The 11,722-nt window shown below is 44.6% G+C and overlaps 2 protein-coding genes across 2 annotated transcripts in view; both read right to left on the bottom strand.

Annotated features, from left to right (window-relative positions):
• The window catches only part of LOC139380395 (hatching enzyme 1.2-like), a 5,580-nt gene extending 3,799 nt beyond the window's left edge, over positions 1–1,781 (bottom strand). The window contains exons 1-3 of the mRNA XM_071123033.1: positions 1,721–1,781; positions 1,585–1,633; positions 1,425–1,484 (exon numbers count right to left, since the gene is read on the bottom strand). Of these exons, the coding sequence (XP_070979134.1) occupies positions 1,425–1,484; positions 1,585–1,633; positions 1,721–1,780 (169 nt within the window). The 5' untranslated portion in view covers position 1,781. The remainder of the gene's footprint in view (positions 1–1,424; positions 1,485–1,584; positions 1,634–1,720) is intronic.
• Positions 1,782–2,163: 382 nt separating this feature from the next.
• The window catches only part of LOC139380393 (high choriolytic enzyme 2-like 2), a 15,779-nt gene continuing 6,220 nt past the window's right edge, over positions 2,164–11,722 (bottom strand). The window contains exons 3-10 of the mRNA XM_071123031.1: positions 11,657–11,699; positions 11,520–11,585; positions 7,674–7,826; positions 4,576–4,693; positions 2,981–3,159; positions 2,806–2,887; positions 2,440–2,567; positions 2,164–2,264 (exon numbers count right to left, since the gene is read on the bottom strand). Coding sequence (XP_070979132.1) covers positions 2,248–2,264; positions 2,440–2,567; positions 2,806–2,887; positions 2,981–3,159; positions 4,576–4,693; positions 7,674–7,826; positions 11,520–11,585; positions 11,657–11,699 — 786 coding nt within the window. The 3' untranslated portion in view covers positions 2,164–2,247. The remainder of the gene's footprint in view (positions 2,265–2,439; positions 2,568–2,805; positions 2,888–2,980; positions 3,160–4,575; positions 4,694–7,673; positions 7,827–11,519; positions 11,586–11,656; positions 11,700–11,722) is intronic.

The raw sequence follows: 11,722 nt of genomic DNA, 5'->3' as shown, positions 1-11,722 counted from the left end.
CAGTATATCTCCTTCCCTGTCAACTCCTACCCCAAACACAGTATATCTCTCCAGCCCCAAACACAGTATATCTCCTTCCCTGTCAACCCCCACACCAAACACAGTCTATCTCTCCAGCCCCAAACACAGTATATCTCCTTCCCTGTCAACCCCTAACCCAAACACAGTATATCTCCTTCCCTGTCAACCCCTACCCCAAACACAGTATATCTCTCCAGCCCCAAACACAGTACATCTCCTTCCCTGTCAACCCCTACCCCAAACACAGTATATCTCTCCAACCCCAAACACAGTATATCTCCTTCCCTGTCAACCCCTACACCAAACACAGTATATCTCTCCAGCCCCAAACACAGTACATCTCCTTCCCTGTCAACCCCTACCCCAAACACAGTATATCTCTCCTACCCCAAACACAGTATATCTCCTTCCCTGTCAACCCCTACCCCAAACACAGTACATCTCCTTCCCTGTCAACTCCTACCCCAAACACAGTACATCTCCTTCCCTGTCAACTCCTACCCCAAACACAGTATATCTCCTTCCCTGTCAACTCCTACCCCAAACACAGTATATCTCTCCAACCCCAAACACAGTATATCTTCTTCCCTGTCAACCCCTACCCCAAACACAGTATATCTCCTTCCCTGTCAACTCCTACCCCAAACACAGTATATCTCTCCAACCCCAAACACAGTATATCTCCTTCCCTGTCAACTCCTACCCCAAACACAGTATATCTCTCCAACCCCAAACACAGTATATCTCCTTCCCTGTCAACTCCTACCCCAAACACAGTATATCTCTCCAACCCCAAACACAGTATATCTCCTTCCCTGTCAACTCCTACCCCAAACACAGTATATTTCCTTCCCTGTCAACTCCAACCCCAAACACATTACATCTCCTTCCCTGTCAACTCCTTCCCCAAACACAGTACATCTCCTTCCCTGTCAACTCCAACCCCAAACACAGTACATCTCCCTCCCTGTCAACTCCTACCCCAAACACAGTATATTTCCTTCCCTGTCAACTCCTACCCCAAACACAGTATATCTCTCCAGCCCCAAACACAGTATATCTCCTTCCCTGTCAACCCCTACACCAAACACAGTATATCTCTCCAGCCCCAAACACAGTATATCTCCTTCCCTGTCAACCCCTACCCCAAACACAGTATATCTCCTTCCCTGTCAACCCCTACCCCAAACACAGTATATCTCCTTCCCTGTCAACCCCTACCCCAAACACAGTATATCTCCTTCCCTGTCAACCCCTACCTCAAACACAGTATATCTCCTTCCCTGTCAACCCCTACCCCAAACACAGTATATCTCCTTCCCTGTCAACTCCTACCCCAAACACAGTATATCTCCTTCCCTGTAAACTCCAACCCCAAACTAAGCAACTGATACAATACTTACTCCCATTGGTTCTCAGGATCCTGTCCATTGCATTCATTTCCTCTGGACCCCTAAACACCTCTATTATAAATGGATAATAGAAGTGTGTTAAGATACATTCTGAAAATATGTGCCACATTAAATACAAAATCATGTTCATGGAAATATTTCAACAATTTACCTGAGTTTCCTCTTTTCAACCTTTTCATTTCTTGTATCACTGATGAATTCTGTGGAAGAAATGTTCATTTCAGAAAGTATTACGTGAGAGAGCACCACTAAGGTAAGATTCATTCTAAACTAAATTCAGCACTTACCTGGATAGGTAGAGCGGAGGTATAGGTCATCATTCCCAAGATGATTCCTAGAGAGATCATGAGTTTCATGTCCTTGGGCCAGACTGGTCTCTGATCCAGATTTAGGTCCTAACTCCACACCTATATAGACTACCCCCCCCCCCACCTCACCTCCCGACGTCTGCACTGATTGGTTACATGTTCTGATGTTACAGGATGAATCACAGCCCAGAGCGTTGTCCCTCGTGGCGTCCTATGACATTAACATCTAATCCGTTGATGACCCTAAACAGCATCCTCCAGCTTCACCCCATACTTTTACACAGGACATTCAGCACTTTCAGAGATGAGCCACCCAAAGGTGTTCGTTGTCCCAGAACGGACATATTTCAAACAGGTAAACAGTCATCTCTCAGACTTGTGTGATGCAACAACATGTTTACACAGAAAAACAGAAGAGCAACTGAGTTGTCAATCGAACTTTATTTAAATGCTCCCATTATCTGACGCCAGAGATTCAGTGGATGATGTTTCTCTGTTTGATCTTTCTAATCGTCCAGGGTTTCTGTCAGGAGAGAGAGAGAGAGGACACATCTAGTGATCACACCTTTGTTCTATATTGACAACCTTTGAAAACAAAATGCAAAATGGGAGGAAATTAATACAAAATAATAACCTATTTAAAAATGTAAAATAAACTTTGCCTCAGAAATATAAAGGAAATATTGTTTGCTACCAACCACATTTGTAGAGTTTGTTAATCTTCATTTTGTCCAGTTGACTGAGACCGGTTCTCTGTCCCAGATGGGTGTTGTGGTTCTTCCTCTTAGGTTTGATGGTAGGATCTCCATCTTCTGAATACGAATACCTGCATTTACACAAACGACATTGTGAGACTTTCTTCACATATAATTCCATCTGATAATTGTGTGTGTGTGTGTGTGTGTGTGTGTGTGTGTGTGTGTGTGTGTGTATGTGTGTGTGTGTGTGCGTGTGTGTGTGTGTGTGTGTGTGTGTGTGTGTGTGTGTGTGTATGTGTGTGTGTGTGTGTGTGTGTGTGTGTGTGTGTGTGTGTGTGTGTGTGTGTGTGTGTCCTAGCTACATACATCCCAAAGTGCATGATGGAGTCGTAGTCATAGGGGACGCCCAGAGAGTTGGTTTTGAACTTCTCAAAGTTCCGTACGCGATCTGTTGATGGACAACACACATCCGTTGGTTGAATATACTGAACGAACATTAAATTGACCCCAAATCACAGTGTCAACACCTTGTCTGTCTCACCCTTCCAGATGTTCTCCCACAGGACAGTGACATAGTTGTCGCGGTCGATGCGGGAATGTTCGTGCACGAAGCCCAGGGCGTGCATGAGTTCGTGGGAGGCCACGCCAGACAACATACAGCCAGGAGACTGTAGAGATAAAGTCTGTCTGCCACCACGCTGCCCTAGGTACGACCAACACCTAAACAACAACAACAACAACAACAGTGCACACAGTTCCTTATCGAAAAGGAGAGACAAGGGCTGTCCGTAATGACACCTTATTCTCTACATAGTGTTACTCTGTCATGTTTCCCCTACATAGTGTTACTCTGTCATGTTTCCCCTACATAGTGTTACTCTGTCATGTTTCCCCTACATAGTGTTATACTGTGTCAATGTTTCCCCTACATAGTGTTACTCTGTCATGTTTCCCCTACATAGTGTTATACTGTGTCATTTTTCCCCATACATAGTGTTACTCTGTCATGTTTCCCCTACATAGTGTTATACTGTGTCATGTTTCCCCATACATAGTGTTACTCTGTGTCATGTTTCCCCTACATAGTGTTATACTGTGTCATGTTTCCCCTACATAGTGTTATACTGTGTCATGTTTCCCCTACATAGTGTTACTCTGTCATGTTTCCCCTACATAGTGTTACTCTGTGTCATGTTTCCCCTACATAGTGTTATACTGTGTCATTTTTCCCCATACATAGTGTTACTCTGTCATGTTTCCCCTACATAGTGTTATACTGTGTCATGTTTCCCCTACATAGTGTTATACTGTGTCATGTTTCCCCTACATAGTGTTATACTGTGTCATGTTTCCCCTACATAGTGTTATACTGTGTCATGTTTCCCCTACATAGTGTTATACTGTGTCATGTTTCCCCTACATAGTGTTACTTTGTCATGTTTCCCCATACATAGTGTTATACTGTGTCATGTTTCCCCTACATAGTGTTATACTGTGTCATGTTTCCCCTACATAGTGTTACTCTGTGTCATGTTTCCCCTACATAGTGTTACTCTGTCATGTTTCCCCTACATAGTGTTACTCTGTGTCATGTTTCCCTTACATAGTGTTATACTGTGTCATGTTTCCCCTACATAGTGTTATACTGTGTCATGTTTCCCCTACATAGTGTTACTTTGTCATGTTTCCCCATACATAGTGTTATACTGTGTCATGTTTCCCCTACATAGTGTTATACTGTGTCATGTTTCCCCTACATAGTGTTACTCTGTGTCATGTTTCCCCTACATAGTGTTACTCTGTCATGTTTCCCCTACATAGTGTTACTCTGTGTCATGTTTCCCTTACATAGTGTTATACTGTGTCATGTTTCCCCATACATAGTGTTACTCTGTCATGTTTCCCCTACATAGTGTTATACTGTGTCATGTTTCCCCTACATAGTGTTATACTGTGTCATGTGTCCCCTACATAGTGTTATACTGTGTCATGTTTCCCCTACAGAGGTCAGAAATAGTGGGCTATGGGCCCTGGTCTAAAGTAGTGCACTACACAGGGAATAAGGTATCGTTTGGGACACAACCATGGAATCAGACAATCTCATCATCAACACAGTACAAAGTGGTTCTCTCTCACCCTGACTTAGGCTGAATATCCAGGTAGTCCCTCTGGTGTGTCCATGGAACGAAACGCACACAGGTACCTCTCTCCATGTTCTCCATGCCAGACTTTATTATCCTCTGATCCAAATCATCTGTGGAGTGAATGAGAGAAACACATCCAAGAAGAAGACTGAGCCCATATAGTAGATATACAGTTGAAGTCGGAAGTTTACATACACCTTAGTTTACATCAAATCAAATCAAATCAAATTTTATTTGTCACATACACATGGTTAGCAGATGTTAATGCGAGTGTAGCGAAATGCTTGTGCTTCTAGTTCCGACAATGCAGTAATAACCAACAAGTAATCTAACTAACAATTCCAAAACTACTGTCTTGTACACAGTGTGAGGGGATAAAGAATATGTACATAAGGATATATGAATGAGTGATGGTACAGAGCAGCATAGGCAGATACAGTAGATTGTATCGAGTACAGTATATACATATGAGATGAGTATGTAAACAAAGTGGCATAGTTAAAGTGGCTAGTGATACATGTATTACAAAAGGATACCGTCGATGATATAGAGTACAGTATATACGTATGCATATGAGATGAATAATGTAGGGTAAGTAACATTATATAAGGTAGCATTGTTTAAAGTGGCTAGTGATATATTTACATCATTTCCCATCAATTCCCATTATTAAAGTGGCTGGAGTTGAGTCAGTGTCAGTGTGTTGGCAGCAGCCACTCAATGTTAGTGGTGGCTGTTTAACAGTCTGATAGCCTTGAGATAGAAGCTGTTTTTCAGTCTCTCGGTCCCAGCTTTGATGCACCTGTACTGACCTCGCCTTCTGGATGATAGCGGGGTGAACAGGCAGTGGCTCGGGTGGTTGATGTCCTTGATGATCTTTATGGCCTTCCTGTGACATCGGGTGGTGTAGGTGTCCTGGAGGGCAGGTAGTTTGCCCCCGGTGATGCGTTGTGCAGACCTCACTACCCTCTGGAGAGCCTTACGGTTGAGGGCGGTGCAGTTGCCATACCAGGCGGTGATACAGCCCGCCAGGATGCTCTCGATTGTGCATCTGTAGAAGTTTGTGAGTGCTTTTGGTGACAAGCCGAATTTCTTCAGCCTCCTGAGGTTGAAGAGGCGCTGCTGCGCCTTCTTCACAATGCTGTCTGTGTGAGTGGACCAATTCAGTTTGTCTGTGATGTGTATGCCGAGGAACTTAAAACTTGCTACCCTCTCCACTACTGTTCCATCGATGTGGATAGGGGGGTGTTCCCTCTGCTGTTTCCTGAAGTCCACAATCATCTCCTTAGTTTTGTTGACGTTGAGTGTGAGGTTATTTTCCTGACACCACACTCCGAGGGCCCTCACCTCCTCCCTGTAGGCCGTCTCGTCGTTGTTGGTAATCAAGCCTACCACTGTTGTGTCGTCCGCAAACTTGATGATTGAGTTGGAGGCGTGCGTGGCCACGCAGTCGTGGGTGAACAGGGAGTACAGGAGAGGGCTCAGAACGCACCCTTGTGGGGCCCCAGTGTTGAGGATCAGCGGGGAGGAGATGTTGTTGCCTACCCTCACCACCTGGGGGCGGCCCGTCAGGAAGTCCAGTACCCAGTTGCACAGGGCGGGGTCGAGACCCAGGGTCTCGAGCTTGATGACGAGCTTGGAGGGTACTATGGTGTTGAATGCCGAGCTGTAGTCAATGAACAGCATTCTCACATAGGTATTCCTCTTGTCCAGATGGGTTAGGGCAGTGTGCAGTGTGGTTGAGATTGCATCGTCTGTGGACCTATTTGGGCGGTGAGCAAATTGGAGTGGGTCTAGGGTGTCAGGTAGGGTGGAGGTGATATGGTCCTTGACTAGTCTCTCAAAGCACTTCATGATGACGGAAGTGAGTGCTACGGGGCGGTAGTCGTTTAGCTCAGTTACCTTAGCTTTCTTGGGAACAGGAACAATGGTGGCCCTCTTGAAGCATGTGGGAACAGCAGACTGGTATAGGGATTGATTGAATATGTCCGTAAACACACCGGCCAGCTGGTCTGCGCATGCTCTGAGGGCGCGGCTGGGGATGCCGTCTGGGCCTGCAGCCTTGCGAGGGTTAACACGTTTAAATGTCTTACTCACCTCGGCTGCAGTGAAGGAGAGACCGCAAGTTTTCGTTGCAGGCCGTGTCAGTGGCACTGTATTGTCCTCAAAGCGGGCAAAAAAGTTATTTAGTCTGCCTGGGAGCAGGACATCCTGGTCCGTGACTGGGCTGGATTTCTTCCTGTAGTCCGTGATTGACTGTAGACCCTGCCACATGCCTCTTGTGTCTGAGCCGTTGAATTGAGATTCTACTTTGTCTCTGTACTGACGCTTAGCTTGTTTGATAGCCTTGCGGAGGGAATAGCTGCACTGTTTGTATTCGGTCATGTTACCAGACACCTTGCCCTGATTAAAAGCAGTGGTTCGCGCTTTCAGTTTCACACGAATGCTGCCATCAATCCACGGTTTCTGGTTAGGGAATGTTTTAATCGTTGCTATGGGAACGACATACACCAACATAGACATACACCAACAATAAGTTGGGCCAAAATTCACCCAACTTATTGTGGGAAGCTTGTGGAAGGCTACCCAAAACCTTTGGTCCAAGTCAAACAATTTAAAGGCAATACTAATTGCTAAATACTAATTGAGTGTATGTAAACGTCTGACCCACTGGGAATGTGATGAAAGAAATAAAAGCTGAAATAAATCATTCTCTCTACTATTATTTCACATTCTTAAAATAAAGTGGTGATCCTAACTGACATAAATCAGGGAATTGTTACTAGGATTAAATGTCAGGAATTGTGAAAAACTGAGTTTCAATGTATTTGGCTAAGGTGTATGTAAACTTCCGATTTCAACTGTATATCTACTATATGGGCTGGTGGAGGGGGAACAAATCACACAATAGTAATATTTAGTTGACTGATTGAACTTCTTTTCCTTCTCAGTCTTCTTCTAATTCTAATACTAATTGAGTGTATGTAAACTTCCGATTTCAACCGTATATATACACAACATATTAGTAGAAAGGTACAGGACCAACAGCACATATCTGAACCCCTGCTGTGTAGCCTGCTGGTAACTTACTGTAGTCCAATGACAGCCTGTATGCGATGTAGACATGTCCGTCCACCGACTTGGACCACAGACAACTGCGTGCGAAACAGACCTTAGAGCGCCTCCCGGTAGTCACAGCGATATCTCCATCCCTGAAACTAGTGCCGTCTGGAACCTGGGCAGCTGAGGATGGCAGAGACAACACAACAAGGGTACATAGGAGCCATCCATACAGGTGTTTTATTCATTTTTTAAAATCCATTTTAGAATAAGGCTGTAATGTAACAAAATGTGGAAAAAGTCAAGGGGTCTGAATACTTTCTGAATGCACTTTAAGACAGGAGAATTACTCCAGATATAACAGACTGACCCCAGCCCCCTGGCACATAGACTATTGCAGCATAAATACTGGAGGCTGAGACGGGGGGGGGGGGGGTTAAGGGGCCCCGGCCAACCAGGCAGGATATAACCCCACCCACTTTGCCAAAGCACAGCCCCCACACCACTAGCTGGATATCAACAGACCATCATCTTACTACCCTGAGACAAGGCTGAGTATAGTCCCCACACCACTAGATGGATATCAACAGACCGCCATCATCGACATGGAAGAGTACCAGTAAGCCAGTGACTCAGCCCTCCTAGGGACGACATGGAAGAGTACCAGTAAGCCAGTGACTCAGCCCCTGTAATAGGGTCAGAGGCAGAGAATCCCAGTGGAAAGAGGGGAACCGGCCAGGCAGAGACAGCAAGGGTGGTTCGTTGCTCCAGTGCCTTGCCATTCACCTTCACACCCCTGGGCCAGACTACACTCAATCATAGGACCTACTGAAGAGATGAGTCTTCAATAGAGACTTAAAGGTTGAGACCGAGTCTGCGTCTCTCACATGGGTAGGCAGACCATTTCATAAAAATGGAGCTCTATAGGAGAAAGCCCTGCCTCCAGCTGTTTGCTTAGAAATTCTAGGGACAATTAGGAGGCCTGCGTCTTGTGACCGTAGCGTACGTGTAGGTATGTACGGCAGGACCAAATCAGAGAGATAGGTAGGAGCAAGCCCATGTAATGCTTTGTAGGTTATCAGTAAAACCTTGAAATCAACCCTAGCCTTAACAGGAAGCCAGTGTAGGGAGGCTAGCACTGGAGTAATATGAGGTTCTAGTCAGGATTCTAGCAGTCGTGTTTAGCACTAACTGAAGTTTATTTAGTGCTTTATCCGGGTAGCTGGAAAGTAGAGCATTGAAGTTGTCTAACCTAGAAGTAACAAAAGCATGGATTCAAGCTGTCCTTGAAACAGTCTTGATATGTTCGTCAAAAGAGAGATCAGGGTCCAGAGTAACGCCGAGGTCCTTCACGGTTTTATTTGAGACGACAGAACAACCATCAAGATTAATTGTCAGATCCAACAGTATATCTATTTGTTTCTTGGGACCTAGAACAAGCATCTCTGTTTGTCCTTATGTATGAAACACAGGCTTCCAGGTTTGACCATTTTTGGGCTTCAACATGTTTCATTGAAATGTACAGCTGTGTGTCGTCCGCATAGCAGTGACATTGTGTTTCCGAATGACATCACCAAGAGGTAAAATATATAGTGAAAACAATAGTGGTCCTAAAACAGAACCTTGAGGAACACCGAAACCTAACATTGATTCGTCAGAGGACAAACCATCCCCCGAGACTAACTGATATCTTTCCGACAGATAAGATCTAAACCAGGCCAGAACTTGTCCGTGTAGACCAAATTGGGTTTCCAATCTCTCCAAAATAATGTGGTGATCGATGGTATCAAAAGCAGCATTAAGGTCTAGGAGCACGAGGACAGATGCAGAGCCTCGGTCTGACGCCACTAAAAGGTAATTTACCACCTTCACAAGTGCAGTCTCAGTGCTATGATGGGGTTTAAAACCAGACTGAAGGTTTTCGAATACATTGTTTGTCTTCAGGAAGGCAGTGAGTTGCTGCGCAACAGCCTTTTCTAAAACATTTTGAGAAGAATGGGAAATTAAATAAAAAAAATAATTAATTAATTATTTTTTATTTAAAAATATTTCTTGGTCAAGTTTTGGCTTTTTCAAGAGAGGCTTTATTACTGTCACTTTCAGTGAGTTTGGTACACATCCAAAGGATAGGAAGCCGTTTATTATGTTCAACATAGGAGAGCCAAGCACAGGAAGCAGCTCTTTCAGTAGTTGGAATAGGGTCCAGTGGGCCATTACTGTTTTTGTGAATGTGTCAAGAAATACAGGATTAAAGACTGTAGTGTCTCCATTGATCCTGGGTCCTGGCAGTTCTGTGCAGACTCAGGACCACTGAGTTGTGGAGAAATACTCTGATTCAGGCAGGGTAACATCACTAGGGAGGATGCAAACAGGCCAAACAAAATCATCAAGAAGACTGGATCTACCATCGGCAACAACCAGGATAAACTAGAGCCCATGCTGGATAAGTTGGTCCTCAGAAAGATTAGAACTATAGAGGCCAACACTAGCCACAGTACCTGGAGCATCACAGTGATATAACCAACACTAGCCAGCCCCTCCACAGTACCTGGAGCATCACAGTGATATAACCACCACTAGTCACAGTACCTGGAACATCACAGTGATATAACCACCACTAGCCACAGTACCTGGAGCATCACAGTGCGATGGCAGACTGATTCATTTTACGCAGGGCCAAAACAGAACGTTTGTGCAGATCTGCAGATCCTTCTTACCATTTTTTCACTGCAGACTGTGGCACATCCACTGCCATCTCATCTCTACTCAAGCTATTTTCACTGCCTCCACATAGGAGACCTGCTGGATGGCCCTGATCCACTGTAACCTCCATCCGTACACAGCACTCAGGGAACGTGATCCCCATCACAATTACAACAACATACTTCACCTGACTCTTCAACTAATACATATTTATTCCTTCAACAAACACTTGCCAGGTGTCCAAACTTTTTACAATTGTAACATTGCAGCAGCTTCTGCACATCTCATATAATACAAGTTTTATATACATTGGGATAACTATTTCATCAAACAGTAAAACCGATAGGTTTTTCTCCTTCTTTCCGTGGATCATTTAATTCAATCGACGTGCGTCTACCACTGCTCGAATGTTATCCCTAAAACCACACAGCCTCTATGTCCAACGAGACGCCAGAGATGACACCTTTAACCGGTGCCCCAATCTGAAAACCATAGCGTTCCACATCATACGGCGCCATCTTGTCGAGCCACAGAGCTTTCTCTTTTTATGCTTTTGACACACACAAAATCAGCATCATCCCGCTCCTGGTCACTCTAACCGATTCCACTTTTCTCGGTTCGTCATTCACCATATTCGAGACCGCAAACAGGTCACCCCCCCCCCCCCCCCCCCCAAAAAAAAACATCCTTGTTTGTGAATCACACTCCAACTACAAACTGCTGTTCATTTCCAACTTTCCAGTCCCCATCGTCCCCTCATTCTCACCAAATGTAAATCGCACAATGCTTCCCCCATTGATTCTAGATTTTCCAACTCCCTCCTCACTTCTTGTTAAATAGTTTGATTGAAATAGTTAATAAGAGTGAAACGTTTGGCAGGAAGCCAAGTAGCAACAAACAGTACAGTAGTACGGAGACAGGAAGCCAAGTAGCAACAAACAGTACAGTAGTACGGAGACAGGAAGCCAAATAGCAACAAACAGTACAGTAGTACGGAGACAGGAAGCCAAGTAGCAACAAACAGTACAGTAGTACGGAGACAACGTGGAAGTAGGTTGTGTCACCAGTCATGTGATTAGTCCACTGAGACAGGCATGAATCAGAGAACTGCTCTGATTCACGCTTGTTTTTGCCTAGTGTAGACCTATAGCAAAAGATGAAGGGATTTCTTACCTTGGAACTCATTGGCCTCTATGATTTGATCCATCGCTGTCATCTCACTGCGTATAATGTGATCATCTGAAACATTAAATATGTTAATCATGGTATTCCTGTACTATGAAATGTTGAGTAATATGTGGGATGTTTACCTGAATAACTTTTAGGGAACCTTTTGGAGCTCACTGAGGTACTCTACAAAATACAGAGAAATATCA

The sequence above is a fragment of the Oncorhynchus clarkii genome, chromosome 22 (assembly GCF_045791955.1).
Source record: "Oncorhynchus clarkii lewisi isolate Uvic-CL-2024 chromosome 22, UVic_Ocla_1.0, whole genome shotgun sequence".
NCBI classification, from domain to species: Eukaryota; Metazoa; Chordata; class Actinopteri; order Salmoniformes; family Salmonidae; genus Oncorhynchus; species Oncorhynchus clarkii.
This window is presented reverse-complemented; position numbering and strand designations above follow the sequence as displayed.